General features: G+C 40.3%; 1 protein-coding gene across 1 annotated transcript; it reads right to left on the reverse strand.

The window, feature by feature from the left end:
• Positions 1 to 3,894: 3,894 nt before the first annotated feature.
• Positions 3,895 to 15,930, reverse strand: ZDHHC6 (zinc finger DHHC-type palmitoyltransferase 6). Its single transcript, XM_069863293.1, has 10 exons — positions 15,525 to 15,930; positions 13,642 to 13,733; positions 11,341 to 11,500; positions 9,767 to 9,928; positions 9,161 to 9,214; positions 7,529 to 7,696; positions 7,175 to 7,216; positions 6,634 to 6,779; positions 6,504 to 6,547; positions 3,895 to 4,469 (listed from the first exon to the last, which is right to left on the reverse strand). The coding sequence occupies exons 1-10, from the start codon at positions 15,765 to 15,767 to the stop codon at positions 4,366 to 4,368; spliced, it is 1,215 nt and encodes a 404-aa protein (XP_069719394.1). The 5' UTR covers positions 15,768 to 15,930; the 3' UTR covers positions 3,895 to 4,365.
• Positions 15,931 to 16,761: the final 831 nt, after the last annotated feature.

Genomic DNA, 16,761 nt, shown 5'->3' on the forward strand with positions numbered 1-16,761 from the left:
GTCACTTATTGTGCTTGTTGTAACCTGTGGCTATAAAGGCTTCTAAGGTTCAGAAGGTACATGTAACTAGGCTGCTCATCTTTCCCATGTTTCCTTAAAGCAACACGACTTAAAAGTTACTGATGGTTTAATCTATTCCCACAGGTGAGACTGGGGAAGAAGAGGGGAACTAGAGGGAAGGAATGTACACTTGAGTTGGTTGTGGGTTCTGATAAGCAATTCAGCTGGGGCCTAGTGCCACTAAGATCTGTATAAACTTGATGCTGAGTGTTGTGATGCCACCTGCTGCAGTGCCCAGAAAGTACTTTGTTCATTTTATCAATAAGGGAGGCGTCCCTATGGAGATCAGCTTGGATGTCGAAGCCCAGCACTCTGTGTTCAGATATCAATCACAGTGCTTCAGTCAGCTTGAAGAGGTCTCTTCTTTGTGAAATGAGTAAAGAATGCCTACTTTTCCATGCCATAACTCAGAAAGTAGTAACTTTGTACAGGTCACTTTCTAATTCAGGAGTTTCCTCTGCTTTTGGAAGAGGAAACGCCTCCATCTCTGAACTTGGTTTACTCTTAATGGCAATTAAACCTCTTCTCACACTGGCAAACTAGAGTGGTGGTACATGCTAGTAGCTGTTACAAAGAGTGAATTGGATGGGTAATGGCACCAAATGACCAACAAACCATATATACCAATTCAAGTGTAAATTGGTCTGAAACTGCTCTTTTGGGTTCACTTCTGCCATATAAACTTCTTTCACAACATAGATCTAGACTGAGAGCAGGAGGACCTTAGGCATGCTTGTATGGAAACGATGCAAAAATTATTTCAAGATACTGAGAACCAGAGAAAGTTACCTACAGCAGTCTTGAAGCACTGCAATACCCAGTGGCCAGAGATTTGAGGTAAGCATGGCTATAGGCTCAATGAAGTTCAGATCGCTGCAACTTCTTCTCCCATGATACAGGAATTGGAGCTAAAAATAACAGCCAGTCTTTTCTATTTGCTTTGAAAAGCTTTCATCTTGTAGCTGTCCATTATGAATTGTTCCACTCAGGCTGCAGCATAAATGCTGTACATAAATGCTTAACAACAAGCGATACAATGACTAATAAAGATTTATGTAAAGCAGATATTTAAAATTTAGTACTTATATTAAAATATACTTTCCTTTTCCTCAGCAAACTGGAAACAATTCACATCTGTACTGCACCAGGAATTAGATTGCCTAGTTCAGGCTCTTCAATTCACATAAGACTTGTGCACCAAAATACAATTTGTTGAATGTATTTTCTTTGAATTTCTATGGAACAACCCCTGTGCCTGTAACTTAATTACTGGTTAGTCTCTTTTGGTCCTTATTCTGAGAGAAAGTGTTCAGAGGGAAATATTGATTCTTAACTCATCATTTGGCTCTAATGAGGCCCTTATTTCAATCAATACTCTAAAGACAGATCTAGAATAATTCCCTACTGCCATAGCTAGGAAACTCAATTGTAAAAACCAAATAACCTGGAAGTCCCTGGCTTCCTAGCAAGGGAAGCTCTCTTTTCTCCTCCTGGTCGCTGCTTTATATTCGAAAAACTAACTGTATGGAAGATGCTTAAGTTTGAGGGCGAGCTTGGATTTGCTCAGTTCTTATGAAATCTGGATTAAAAACAGAAGCCTCTGAGACTTCGGAGAAGGTGAGAACTCTTTCATCGTTGATGCCTTTTACTATTGGTCACCAAAGTTAGTCTTTGGCACAACTCATTGCATATAGTAATCCAGCCACTTCTTCATTAAGAACTGAGACCTGGCACAGTCAGTGGTTTCACTCCAGAAATGAGTCTCCTTGGATTGTAGGCCAAAGTAAGGGCAAACAAACAGAAAGCAACATTGTCATTGATTTGGTGGCTGAACAAGCTGTCCAAGATGTCCATTTAGCATGGGCAGTATTGTTTGCTTTTGACAGATCTGGTTTCTGTTACAGTGCAAAAGGTGCCTGAACTAAAGCAGGCAGTTGTTTCTTATTTGTCTATTTCACTGCTTTCCTTTAAATAGGAGGTCAGGGTTCCATTTCCATATGCAGTTATGGTTGCTTTCCATCATATTAGAGCCTGAGCTACCCTAGTGTGGCACTCCAAGTCTAGACTTGCTGTTAGATGATGGAAAGAATGCAAAGCTGAAAATCTTTAATACGAATAGCAATTCTTCCCTCAGGAAAAAGCAAAAGCTAATTGCTGTGTGAAAAGGATGCTTGCTTTTTGCTTCCCCCAGACCTGGCTTCACTAGGGATTTGAACCTAAAAGAAAACAATCTCAATTCCTTTATGAATCACTGCAGAACACAGAATAACCACCTCAAATATTTACTTGCACCCTTCCTTAACAAAAGTCATCCTTGAGCAAGAGGGGAAGGGGGGAATGTAGAATTGAAAAAAGGCAGAATGGGATTGGAGAAAGGAAGGAAAAGAAAATCTAATACTATTAAGAATCAGAGTTCTTAGAGGCGGTTTGTCTTTAAACTTGGTGCTCCAATACTGTTTTCAGCAATGGAAAGACAGTTCGTATTTTCTTGGCTGGAGAGTCTTTAAATGCCTTTAAAAGGTACGAATTTTGTTTGGCTGGTTCTTTGTAGCCAGCACTGCTAAATGAAGGTGGTGTAGTGGCAAATAGAAAACACTAGTTACCTGTGCTACAAAAGAGACCAGGTGAGATTGAAGTTACAGCTCCAAGGAAGGAAGATGAAAGCTTAAAAAGAAAAGCATACAGAGTCCGTTTCAGTTTTTAAGTACACTTCTGAAGCACAGATCCTAGGCACACTGTACTTTACAGTGTAGTGACTTTGGTGTGTAAAATTCTGCTAAGATGAAAGCAGAAATCCAGCTGAAAATGCTCTTCAACCACTAAAAGATATGCAGTCCCCAATAAACAAGCCACAGCTTATATACATTCCTCTCAATAACTAATGATCGACTGTGGTCATCAGTGCTGTTACTGTGTTCCTATTGCACTGTTAACTGCTGCCTGCTAACACAGACAGCAGCTATTTAATCATTTCAAAGCCAAGAACAAGATGTCCTTAGCTGCCAGCTTCCTCAGTGGAAAGACAAGCTTATTTTTGGAATCTTTGCTTACTTCTAGACTCCACAGATGCTAAAGAGAAACTACTGCAATCAAGACTAAAAAGTCTTCCATGCACTTTGCAAGTTTTTATATTAATTTCCGAAACAGCTACATCCTGCCAAGTTACAGCCTTTCCGCTCTTGCTAAGAGGGAAAGTAGGAGCATGATACACTTCTATACCTCTAATGAAGCCTGCTTCTGGAAAATAAGTCCTTCGATTTCTAGAGGGGCAAAGCACCTGCTTGCTTGTTTAATAAATGCTCTCATCTGCCTGAGATAACTCACACAGGTGGAGATAAACCAGGTTGTTTAAAATAATAATTTGCAAAAACTCTTAAAACATGACATGCAGCTAGACTAACTATGAGAGAACAAAAACAGCCCTTGCATCTAGGGTACAGTTAGAAAGCCTTCGGCCGGTACAAGTTACTCTAGTTTAAGGTCTTCCTTCTAATAATCCATACCTGCTGTTAAATAAAAATGCTTTAGGAAGGTTTAAATGACTGAGTAGCAACTAGGCTCACAAAAACCTTCATTCTTGACCCTTCTGCTTCCTTTCACTCTAAGATGGATCAAGAACTCTAGGCCTTTGGTTCAGAGGAAGCAGATACAACTGGCTATATTTTTATTGCCCTTAAAAGCACAGGATATATATATATTATAGCAAGAGCTAAAGTCTTTCTAATCCTGAAAATCAACTCATAACAGTGAAATCTTTACTTCCCAGTCAGTTCATGTTCCCACGTCTATAAATAAGCTCTTGTAGGTCTCAGAACAATTAAATTCACAAGTGAATACAAATGTATCATTTATTCGAGGTGGACAATTCACATCATTAAAAGTCACAGGTAACAAATCTTATCTTGAATTTGAATCAGAGGTTTATTTTAGAGTTTTCAAGGGCAGCTTCAGAGAAAGTGAAATACAAAAGATAAGCAGCACGCATCACAGATCAGATGCGGTCCAAGAAAAACACTAAAATATGAATCCTCAGAATGCAATTTAAACAGCAAAAAGAAAAACCCTGATAGGATGAAAAAGATACATCTTGAAGACAATCCATTGAATGGCTTTTCTGCAGTTATTTAGTGTTAAAAAAGTATGCAAACCATGGCACCAGCATATCCAACCCTTTCAGCTTCAAGGAAGAGAAAACCTTTTCCTAACATATTCATTGCATAAGACTCAAATAACATACAGAAAATTTCAAGTACAGGATTGTGGTCTGAAGTAAAAATTCCATTTCTAATTTAAAAAATGAGAAGGCTATCTGTTTTTCTTCTCTCCATCCACTGGTTGATCCGTTTCAGAGTCATATGGGCATTTTTCCACACAATTCCTAGGGAACCAGCCTCGTTCTCTTATTCCACCTTAAGACATGAAAAGTTGCATTAACTTGGAACAAAACATGACCCACTATAGAGCAAAAACACAGGACTGGAAGAGACATCAAGAAGCTACCTAGTTGATTGTCTTCTCTAAGGCAGGACACTTAAGTCTTTCTTAATATCATTGCTTGAGGACACATTGAATCTCTCCCAATGCCTAAAATGTTGTAAGAGATCTCCCAAGTTTTCCAGTACCCTACCTTCCTTACTATCAGAAAAATCTTTCCCAATATCTTATCTGAAGCTTTCTGTCTATAATTCAAGCTCACAGCTCCTCTTTCTACACACCAAGGACACAGGAAGCTAAGAACTTTCTCTACGACAGACTTTCATACAGCTGATGGCTACTTGCACATACCCTGGCGTTCTCCTATTCCCTATACCAATTCCTTCAGCTTTCCCTTATAATTCACATTTTCAAGTACTCTGACTATTCTCACTGTTTTCCTCTCAAATTCTTCACAGCTTATCTCCCTCTTTTTTGAGATCCAGCAACTGCTTTTGCCTGTGGCAGAAGTTCAGCTGAGTCTCTGCCAATGCCAAGTAGAATGGAAGGATTAGGACAAGAGGAAATGGCCTCAAGTTGAGCCAGGGGAGGTTTAGACTGGATATTAGGAAAATTAAAGAGTGGTGAAGCATGTGAAACATTGGTACAGGCTACCCAGGGAAGCAGCGGAGTCACCATAGCTGGAGGTGTTCAAAGAACGTGTAGGATGTGGCATTTGGGATATGCTTTAGTAGGCACAGTCATGTTGGGCTGATGGTTGGACTTGACAACCATGGAGGTCTTCTCCAACCTTAATGATTCTATGATTATTTCAAGCATCTGAGAAGCTATATGCTTTTTATTTTTACAAGTGTTGACTCACCTTAAGATTATGACCACCTTTTTTTCTTCCCAAGGAGGACTGATTCTTAATCATTAATTTTTCCAGCTTGTTTGTCCTATCCATTTATAGCATTTTTCTATACATTCTTAACAAATCTCATCCTATTTTGAAGCCTAGCTCTCCAAAAAGCCAATGTTACTTTGAATTCTAATCCAGCCTGTCAGTATACACCAAGCTCCCCACTCAGACAACATTTCAACCGCTTTAACAAAATACTCAACATAGCACAGGTATGTCCAGCTCATCTTCACAATAAGCAACATGATACAAACTATTACCCTGCACACTCAATGACTCATTTAGGTTTGATGTTAAAGAGTTCATTGAAGTGAGCTTATAAAGCACTTCTAGTCCACAAAGGTCTTGGACTTCCCATGAAAACATGGACAATTTCAATCTAGTGATTTTAATCTACTGAGCCAATCTGTTGGCTGCCTCTTTTTTGCTAAAGGATGTATATGCAATGAATTCACAACTGTTTGGAAGAGACAAGGTACCCTCAATAGAAAATCTGGCAGGTAAAATTTTAGCTCAATCCTAAGCAGGAGGGCTGAAGTAAAAAATGTAAAAATGTAAAAATTTCAGTGTAGGTGGCTGTGATGTGTCTCTGCAGACCAGCAGGAATCCTTACTGTCTTTGATAGGTGACATGCATTTACATAACTAACTACAAAGTTACTGGAATCTATTCCAAATTAAAGACTTAATGTCTCCTTGGTTTTAAGATGTACAAAAAGTAATCCCAGGTCTTATATGCATGTGGAATGTGTAGGTAGGAAATCTGACTGTGTTTAAGAAATACATAAAAAAATCATCATTAACTTCTTTAGAGTCTAAGTCTAACCTTTCCTTAGAATACCAAGTGTCCCCTTCCCATTCAACCCTCAATAAACTACTAGATGAACGTTCTTTCAGTCTGACAGATTCATTTAAAGTTTAGCAAAACTGGCAGATCTACTAGACGTAAAAACTGCAGATGTGGTTCTAGAGGGGAGAAGAGCCAATACCAATAATGTCAGTCATCCTGCATTTTGAAAACTGAACTTGTAACATTGTCCACATTTCTAGACAGCTATAGAATTGATTTGTAATTTTCAACAGAAAAAGTGAAAATAACTGCTTCATACCATCAGCAGCTGAGTTGAGAATCTTCTCACCATACATCCAGTGTCTGGGGAAGAAAGCGCAATAAGTAATTAGATGCCAGAACTCATCACTATTTCTTTTAACCAAACATAAAGGTGTGGAACCACTAACTTTAAGCCTCTTGTGGCTAAAATCAGATCCCCTTTACTCAGTGCAATTCTAGGTTCTTCAGTGCACGGTGTTGTGAAGAATGTTTTGACACCTTTAGTCAAAGGGCAGCAGACACCACTGTAATCTTCTATTGCTCGATACCGCACCTACAAATTTGAAAAGAACATGACAGCATATTATTGTAAAGAGTTATGACCTTGCTGACAGCTTAATACCAAAAATTCAATTCAAGCATACTGTTAAGATTTGAGCATAATGATAACAGCTGTCAAAGGGAGTATAAATTCTAAATTAACTGCTTAACAATGAAGCAGTCATCTTTATTACCACATTTCTTACCATCTGGAAACTAAGTATCAAATGCAAAGAAAGTTAAATGTTAACTTTAATTAAGCAGAGGCTGCAGTACACTGTGTGGAAACACTGTCTTTATTTAATTGCTAGGTTTAAAAGCAAGAAAAGAAATAGCCTCAGCAATTACTTACATTTTCTTATACTAATATTTCAAAGTAATTTCAGATCAAACTTTACAAATACTTACACTTCTTATTCGCTTGTCTGCTTTCTGTTTCAGTTGCTCTATCTATAAATGATCATAAATAGAAATTTAGTCAGTGTTTAGTTTAAGACAACATGTGTGTTCAACACAAAGTGAAGTCAGTTATTGAAACCATTCAACAAACACAGGAAATATTAGCACTTGAAAACACTCACAGAAGTATAACTTCTAATGTATCAAACACGGGAGAACCTTTGGCAGAACTCCTATTTCTTAAATCTATGTATTGCTAGTCAGTATTTTAGTTACTTAAAACGCTGGTATATTAGTGTAAAAGAAAGGAGGCAGTTGGACAGTGGGAAGGATTAACTTGAGACGTTATCGAAGATCAATTACCGTCAAACTGTACTGATGACAGCCATCTCTTACTGGCCAGTCCAGGCCATCTCCCTCAGGAATCCCAGACCATGTAAACACCTGCCTGAAGTTCTTCCATTTACTTCCCATGTCATAGGGAAAAATAAAGGTCTCACCCGTTTGGTAGTACTGGATTCTGTCTTTGGCCTGGAAAATAATTAAGAAATACAGTACATAAAAACATACCCCACTAACTGCAATTGAGCAGCAAATATTAAGAAGGCCATATCATAAGCCCTGTATGGGTCTACGAGACCTAAAGGCAAACATTTGGAGGCAAGAACAGTAAATTCCTGCTATACTAATCCAGCCTTTTGAAACTGTTTAAAACAACCACAGCACTTAGAAGCATGCTTGGCTTGAGTACCCATCCCTTTTACTCTGCAACAGCAGTCAACTGGCTACACTGATTAATCCACTCCACGCTATAGTTTTATTTTAAGGCTCTCTTCAAAGACTGATGTCTGACTGTTTTTGAGTTACTTACAAAGACTGCACAGCTCAGGATCCTTGGATTAATGATCTTGAGCATAATTCAACGTTAGTGGAGTCTATTCCACCTCTGAGAGCTGCATATAGAGGTGCGCTCCTGATTGCCCACATTATGCAGTCATGAACTTTTCATTCTTTCAGTAATGATGACATCTAGTGGGGAGCAGCCACAGCAGAGTGTTCTCTGTTGCAATAATGTCTTTTTTATTAAGCACATACTACAGTCTGTGTTCAGCGTTCAGAAGGGACATAGTAGCACTCTGATTTACAGTAGAAATTTGAATGGACTATTCCAAATTCTACTATATATTTGTAACCGGATTTTCTTTCATCTACAGTCTATTGTCCTGTTATTCAAAGGTCTAACAGACCAAGATCCAGCTAAGTTAGATTACATGCAAAGAGAAAGCATTACAATACTTAGGTACTTAGACACAGTCAAGACCCTCGTGCTAATATTGGCAGAGAGTAAAAGAAAAACAACAAAATAATAACCAAACACTTGTGGACTTATACAAAATAACCTGATAGCACTGAATTAGCTTCTAAATGCTGAGACACTTTTGCTTCCTCTAAACTTAGCTTCTGTTGCTTAGCCATATGTCTTCTGAAAAATCTTATGAATACCTCTACAGAGATATGGAAGAGAAATCTAAAGGAGAGAAGACTAGGTATCTCATTGTTCTCTAGCACTTCTTCAAAATCAAAGAAAATCCTCCCAAGGTTAATCGGAGAAGTAGAAAATGCGGAGTATCATGAGTCAAAACATGCCACCCAGAATAGGCAGAGTTAGACTCAAACAAGCATAATGTAAAGCAAAGATAACTCAAGTTTTGAATGAAAACACCCACATATTCCAAGTAGATAAGCAAACTCTTAAAAACAAATGTTCTTCTGCGGTCACACTGATTCACAAAAAAAAAAATATATATATATGCAGTTAAAGGATTTCTCATCTATTTCAGTGAATTTCAGTAAGGGAAAAACTGGTTGTAGGTATCATGTCAGAGGGGAATTGAAATGACAACTTTGGCTTAAAGCCAGACAGGTGAAACAAATTAATACAGAGAATGAACTTTGTAACAATACACTAACAAAAACATCATAATAAAAAATTACCTTTTCTTCAATCCAGGACTCGATTGAAGTTTTATTTGACAAAATGACTTTCATCTAAAAATAAATTGAAGTGTTAGGCAAAGAAAACTACATTTAACACACTAAATTTGTTTTAAACAACAGAGCAACTGTTACAGGCTTAACCAAAACATATAAAACATTCAAAACCAGGATTGAGCACAGACACAATAAGTATATAATCCTATGACAGCGTTAGACAGTATCACACAGTATTTCAGGTTTTGCTTTTGCGTTTTTGTTTCCTTCCAAAGATCTCAAACATTTGAAGCAACACATCCAGTATGTTTATTCCTATTTTCAGGGACAGGCAAATGTACTCCCAAAATACAAAATATTTTGCCTTTTCAGTGTTTATAAAGTCCATCTCATGTTTCCTAGTTCATTAGTTTTTCATTTCCAAGTTCTCCCATGAGGAAAATAAAATAATTCTGGTAACAACAGAGGAACTGGGAGAAAGCAACATAAAACCCTGGAAAAGTAACTTGGCAATAGAAGTTATAAACAACTGCTCCTATCTCAGTTCTGAATTGTTTCTATTCCACAGCTTGGCAAAGCGTACAGATTTTAACCTTTTTGTAATCTTACCTGGATAATAAACAGCATACCAACAGCAATAGTTGTTCCTAATGCCAATCCTAAGGCAAATAATGATGCAGCAAATGCAGACAGTCCAAAAGGAATAATAGGTCGAGGGTCTCTCTTGGCTGCACTCATGTCAATCTTTACAGAACTCCACCCAAAAGATATCTGCAAGGGGAGAACATCACCATTCAGCTCTAGAACATTCTGACTACTGAAACAAAAATTACCAATAAGAAACTTGGTTCTGAATATAGGTGCCCAACTTCTAGTAGGTTTATAAGGTAACTAGAATAATAATAAAAAGACACATGGAAAAGACTTTTCCTTTCTTCAGACATACTTTCTTTGCTAGATGTTGGCTGTCTCTATGTGGAAAGCTAAAACAAAATCACCATCTTGCAAGCTCCACAAAAAGTTAGGCCTATATTTTGAAAAAGGACTCTGGCACACCAATGAATACGAAATACATTTACCAGTTTTAGAAAGGAAGAGTTTCAGAGAGCCACAGAATGCCAGGTAGAAAGGCAGGATCATCTGGTCCAACCTTTTAGGTGATTTATAGTTTAAATGAGATGGCCCAGAACCTCGCCAAGCAGAGTCATAGAAGTGTCCATTGTAGAGGAATCCACCACTCCCCTGCAGAGATTATCCCAATGTTCAACTGTTCTCCTGGTGAAAAGTTTTCTTCTGGAATCCAATTGGAATCTCCCTGGGAGCAACTTATACCCATTACCCCTTGTCTTCTCCAGGTGATTCCTTGTAAAAAGGGAGTTTCCATCCTCTTGGTAGACACCCTTTACATAGTGATTGGTAACAAGGTCTCTCCTAAGCCTTCTCTTCTCATGGCTGAACAAACTATGTCTGCATATCACAGCATCTACTTTCAGTGGAAACACTACTGGTTTTATTCTGAAAGCTTTAGCAGATAGCAGTTCGCAATATTACTGCTGCTTTACAAACACAACACAACCTTCCATCTGTTGCATGCAATGTTGCATGTTTTCAAGCTCTACAGAGCAACCACAAAGGCTGAAATCAAAGCTCATAATCTTAACCATGGATCTGAGATAAGGGATGTATTCCAGAGCAAGCTTTGCTCATTGTTGCTAGTTATATTTTCCAATTTAAAAACAAATCAAATATAATTTAACTCCAGTTCCAGAACCAATGTACTTTTTCTTTTCTCCTTGAAGAAAGGGATACAATTATAAAAAGTAGCAGGCAAAAGAAAATAAATAGCATCTAACTTCTGTGTCATCCAAAAGACAGCCTGCCTTTGTATAAAGCTGTACTCAGAAACTGTCTTACAGTCAACACAAAGCTAAGAAACTTCTAGCAGTTATGACAAGCAACGGAGCGGGGGCAAGTAAAGAAAATAGAAACACTTTCTCTGACTCCTCCTCCAATTAATGACCATACTTCCCACAGACAGAAAGCAGAGCTGAGAACACACGTTGAAAGAATAAAAAGCAATTCCATACATATCTTCTCATAAAACCAAATAATTTCATACTTCCAGAGACAAATAACCAATCTGAATTAAACAGTATTGTTAGCATTTAATTATGTTTCCTTACTCTGTTGTAAAGCTGAGTGTACATAGTCATAACAAATATGAAAGAAGCATGAATGCATCCCAGTGGAGCTAAGAGGAGAAACAGAGTGAAAGATGCGTGATTCTGGTAGCCACAACAGTTGTTGATCCAAGGACAATGGTGATCCATCTTCATGACACATCTGTGAATAGTAAGTATTGATTAAGATAAAGGACATTCATGACATTTTGTCAAAAAGCTCAAAGAAAAGGACAACAAGCTTTCTACTATTCAGCCCCCACTCATTCATTTAAACCTACCAATTTTTGATAGATCAATATGAAAATGCCTTTTTTGTTGCTATTCAAAATGACATTTAATGTTGTAGAGTGAAAGAAAGCAAATAGGAAGTGCTCCCAGGTCCTACCCCAATTATCCTTTCCCCTCTTTACTCAAACTTGCTAGTTACTAATAAACACTGTATTCTAGGGCCAGAAGACAGAGGCCTAGAAGGGGAAGCGTAAAAACTATCAACACAATAATTAAGCACTAATATTACTGCCATTTGTTTTAAACAAGCACAGCAGGAAAATAAAGGAAATGTCAACCCCCCCGTGAACTACTCGCAGAAAGAACAGACAGCAGTGTGTTAATGCCTCTTTCCTTTCAGTTGTATGCCCTGAAAGCCTCATCAACCACAACACGTTGACCTCACACCACTCCAAGTCCTTTACAAAAAAATTATTTAACAAGCATAAACACCCTATAGACACTCTTGTATTCAATATAAAGCTGGCTATCTTGGTTTAGTTTGCAAGTGCAAAACCCCCACCTGTTTAAAGATTTGTCAACATCTCAAATTGCATTGACTTAACAAGTGTAAAACTCATTAATTATAATATTGTTCATCTGCACCAAACCTAAGAGATAAACAATCGACCGAATTACACAAATGTTCAGCTCCTCTGAAAATAAAAGTTAATTGTTTTTGAATTACTGACCTCATTATCTTTTAAGCTAGTTCATTCCCAACAGGAAGTTCAGTTTCTCCTCTTTAAAGAATTAATTATTCTTCATTAGCAAGTGCTGAACTGCCACTGTATAAGTTCTTGAACACGTAACTGTAATTATCAGCACAACCGTTTCTGAGAAGGTTCCTAGAACTTAGCTAGAAACTTCACCCTTTTCAGGTGGGGAATAAGAAGTGAGTCCATTCATGCACTGATACTTGCTGTTGCACAGAAGACTTTCGGCCGTGGCCTGAGTTACCTACTTCATTGCAACAAGCTAGAAATCCATGTGGAATGAGTTACTTTGGCCACAGTTGAGAGGGCACAAAGTTCTTTAAGTATAGCAGCAAAACGATTTGGAGATTTCGCTGTAGTTTCATCTGTTTTAAATAACTTGCTTTTGCAAAGACAGTCCTTGGGATCTGCTGCCACTTTCTCTGAAGTCCTCAGTGCCCAAGAAAGTGAGTCTAATTTTAAATCTCAGGATGATGCAGCCAAATTACAGAGCTGCTCTAGAGTTTCACTCTCTACTTCCTAAAAACAGACTGACTGCACATCTTGTGTTTATAGAACTAACAAATGAATGTGTATGTTGTAACACCCTTTTACCATGTTCTCCAACAGTCCTTCAGAACAGGACCTGCCCAGTAAACTCAAGATAAATGCAACTGCAGCCTGGGCTGCAAACATCTGAAGTGGCTTGCTGTTTTCAAGCTGCACTAAATTCCAGAAGTTATTTATAACACAAGCATCCTTTAGCTCAAAACAAGTCTGCTACAAGACTAACACATAACAAAGCACAATATTTTAAGTTGACCCAAAAAGTTTTTTAATTAATTCACTTAACACACAGACTCTCCTCAAAAAAAAACTTTTAGTAAAGAATAAAAAACCAGTCCAAACCTTCCACTCAAATCAACGTTTAACTCCTATGTGGAAAGATGTCAAAAGAGGCATTTCTACTCCCCAAGCAGGTGAATGATTGGACTCAGAACTTAAAGCACTGAAAGATTTATAGGCATTTACTAAGACTCACTTCCCTGAAGCAGTACTGCAATATTTTGTCACAAAGTTCTTAAGAGGAACAGATTTCAAGATAACAAAACTATTTAAAGACAGATGTATTTATTAAACTATAACCTAGTAAAACTAGGTGTAAGAGATCTCACACCTAGAAAGTTGAAATATTGGAAACGTGAACAGTAGTCATATAGAGGTCTTCTAAAAATGCACAATACAAGACTTGGAATGATAAATCATATTTTAATATCTCAACATTAGATTTGATGTTGCTTTAATATGTATTTAAAACAATTTTAAAGAAAGACAGTACCTGTTGCACTTCCGACAGTGGTGAGAACGTGGTGCCTTGTAAGACTGACACACTTTACAGTATTGGAGATACATGCAGTCCTGAGATTTCTCCTTTAAACAGAAGAATAGGCGTGTTAGATGTATACATAACTCTACTTCTTTGCTTTCCTCTGGCAGGGTATGTTTCATAACCCTATCCTATTTAATGGTAGATGGCAAGGGGAGAACAAAACAAAATTAAAATCTCTTGGCTAGCAACAGAGCCATTTCCCATTGCTGAAAGTACCAGTTACTAAAAGAAATAAACAGTTCTTCCGTCAGGAAGAGTGACTGCACAAATAAGATTTTGCTGTGAAGTTCTGAGAGTAAAAAAACCAGCATGAGATCTTTAAAAAAAGAGAAAAAAAAAAAGCTTGTGCACCACATCCTGCTATTTTATACTAAGAGCCAGTTGAGGCTTACTACCAATATACAGCACTGGTAAGCATTAATGTTCAACCAGCTCGTATGCCACCCTCTCTCTCTCTCTCTTACAAAAACAAGCTACCCAAAGATACTGCAAGATGAGAGACGGAGAGATTTATAGCTAGCTATACTGGTACTAATACTGGCCTAAATCTTCTGTTCACAATGTAGAATGCACACTTGTCCTGCTAGGAATACATCAGGATCCTCTTTGCACTAGACCCTGTCCTACAAACATTCCACAAGTAGAATGGAAGTAGAGTAGAAGTGATTATTACTAATCTTTCTATCACTGGAAAACAAACTCTGGCCAGCTGTCTGTACCTCTATCATTCTAGTCCTTGACTACTATTCTTCAAAGAGATTAATGAAAAAAATGAAAATTTCTACCTCAACTTATAATACTGTATTGAATCCAAGATAAACACATAAATGTCTAGCTTAGATAAAAAATGAATTTGCTAAGGGAAGTTCTCTGAACCCTTATTATTAGTGGCAAAGTCTTCAATACAACATTGTCTGCAGTGTGCAGATAACCCTGAAGTTCTTGTTCTCAGCAAACAGTACTTAGAGAATTGCTAGGTTGGAAAACACCTTGCGATCAAGATCATAACTGTCCACTACTAAACCAGATCCCCGAGCACCTTGTCTACTGGTCTTTTAAACACCTCCAGGGACAGTGATTCAGCCACCTCCCTGGGCAGCCGTTCCAGGGTCTGTAAAACCTTCCAATTAAGAAAGGTTTCCCGATATCTGATCTAAACCTCCCCTGGTACAATTTGAAGCCATTTCCTCTCATACTATTCCTTCTTACTTTGGAGAAAAGTCCAACATCCATACCCCTACAACCTCCATTCAGGTAGTTATAGAGAGTAATAATGTCTCCCCTAAGCCTCCTTTTCTCCAGGCTAAATAACCCGCGTTCCCTCAGCTTCTCCTCATAACATTTGTGCTCCTGACCCAGCTTCGTTGCCATTCTCTGGACCCACTCCAGTGCCTCCGTGTCCTTCACGCAGTGAGGGGCCCCCAAAGTGAACACTTTATACGTGTTTCCTGTTGTTTTGTTCAGAAAAGCACCTATAAAACAGGACGAGTGTTGCCAGTAAAGCACCATTACCATTCAGCCCTGAAAAACACGAGGAGTGTTGCCAGTAAACAGCACCAACACCAGATCACCACAACCAGCAGAACAGGGCAGGGATGGAGCGAGGTGGAGAACACGTGAAAATGCTGTGAACAGCAGCGAAGCTGGAGAGAGGCTGCGAACGGGGATGTGGAAACAAGACAAGGAGCACCGCAAAGGGCTGGCTGCATCCTCCAGGGAGGAGAGGGGCATCCCGAGACAGGCGGTTCCTTTGCCTTCCCGATCGCTCTGGGCGAGGCCGGCCCGGGCACAGAGGCAGAGCCCGGGGAAGGCGATGGGAAGGCAGCGCTTACCGGCGTCCACCCGAGCGGGACGTACCCCGGGCCGACAAACATAGCGCTGAAGTAGTTGTAGAGGATCATGACGGTCCAGTTGAGGAGCATGATGAAGTTGACGCTTCCCCCGGCCGTGTCCAGGGGCCAGTACCACAGCGCGGCGTCCGCCATGGCGGTGGCCGAGCACACGGCCACCACGGCCAAGGCCACCAGCGGGCCCCAGTGGCACAGCCGCCGCGCCCGCCGCGCCGCGCCCAGCATCGCCGCTACCGCCGCCCGCCCGCCGCCCCGCAGCCGCGCATCGCTCCCGCCGGCTGCCGGAGAGAGGGAGCGGCACGGAGCGAGGGGAAGGGGAGGGGACGAGAGGGAAGGGGCGGCGCCGGGGCCCGCCCGGCCAGGCTGGGGGAGCGCAGCCCGCACCGCCCCCGCCCCCGCCCCCGGCGGCAACGCAGCAATGGCGGCCCCCCCGGAAACGCCGGCCCCGGCAATAAGGGTCCCCCTCGCGAAACAGCGGCCCCCAGCAATAGCGGCCCCCAGCAATAGGGGTCCCTTGAAATAGAATCATAGAATCATAGAATCACCAGGTTGGAAGAGACCCACCGGATCATCGAGTCCAACCATTCCTATCAAACACTAAACCATGCCCCTTAGCACCTCGTCCACCCGTGCCTTAAACACCTCCAGGGAAGGTGAATCAACCACCTCCCTGGGCAGCCTGTTCCAGTGCCCAATGACCCTTTCTGTGAAGAATTTTTTCCTGATGTCCAGCCTAAATCTCCCCTGGCGGAGCTTGAGGCCATTCCCTCTTGTCCTGTCCCCTGTCACTTGGGAGAAGAGGCCAGCACCCTCCTCTCTACAACCTCCTTTCAGGTAGTTATAGAGAGCAATGAGGTCTCCCCTCAGCCTCCTCTTCTCCAGGCTAAACAACCCCAGCTCTCTCAGCCGCTCCTCATAAGGCCTGTTCTCCAGCCCCCTCACCAGCTTTGTTGCTCTTCTCTGGACTCGTTCCAGAGCCTCAACATCCTTCTTGTGGTGAGGGGCCCAGAACTGAACACAGGATTCGAGGAGCGGTCTCACAGTGCTGAGTACAGAGGGAGAATAACCTCCCTGGACCTGCTGGTCACACCGTTTCTGATACAAGCCAAGATGCCATTGGCCTTCTTGGCCACCTGGGCACACTGCTGGCTCATGTTCAGTCGCTGTCAACCAACACCCCCAGGTCCCTCTCCTCCAGGCAGCTTTCTAGACAGACTTC

Source organism: Phaenicophaeus curvirostris, chromosome 9 (genome assembly GCF_032191515.1).
Source record: "Phaenicophaeus curvirostris isolate KB17595 chromosome 9, BPBGC_Pcur_1.0, whole genome shotgun sequence".
NCBI lineage: Eukaryota > Metazoa > Chordata > Aves > Cuculiformes > Cuculidae > Phaenicophaeus > Phaenicophaeus curvirostris.

Coding starts and splice junctions, on each gene's coding strand:
- ZDHHC6 (XM_069863293.1), bottom strand. CDS start 15,767: ATGCTGGGCGCGGCGCGGCGGGCGCGGCGGCTGTGCCACTGGGGCCCG. Junction 11,501..13,641: donor CACTGTCGGAAGTGCAACAG/GTACTGTCTTTC, acceptor TACTATTCACAG/ATGTGTCATGAAGATGGATC. Junction 9,929..11,340: donor ACACTCAGCTTTACAACAGA/GTAAGGAAACAT, acceptor CTCCCCTTGCAG/ATATCTTTTGGGTGGAGTTC.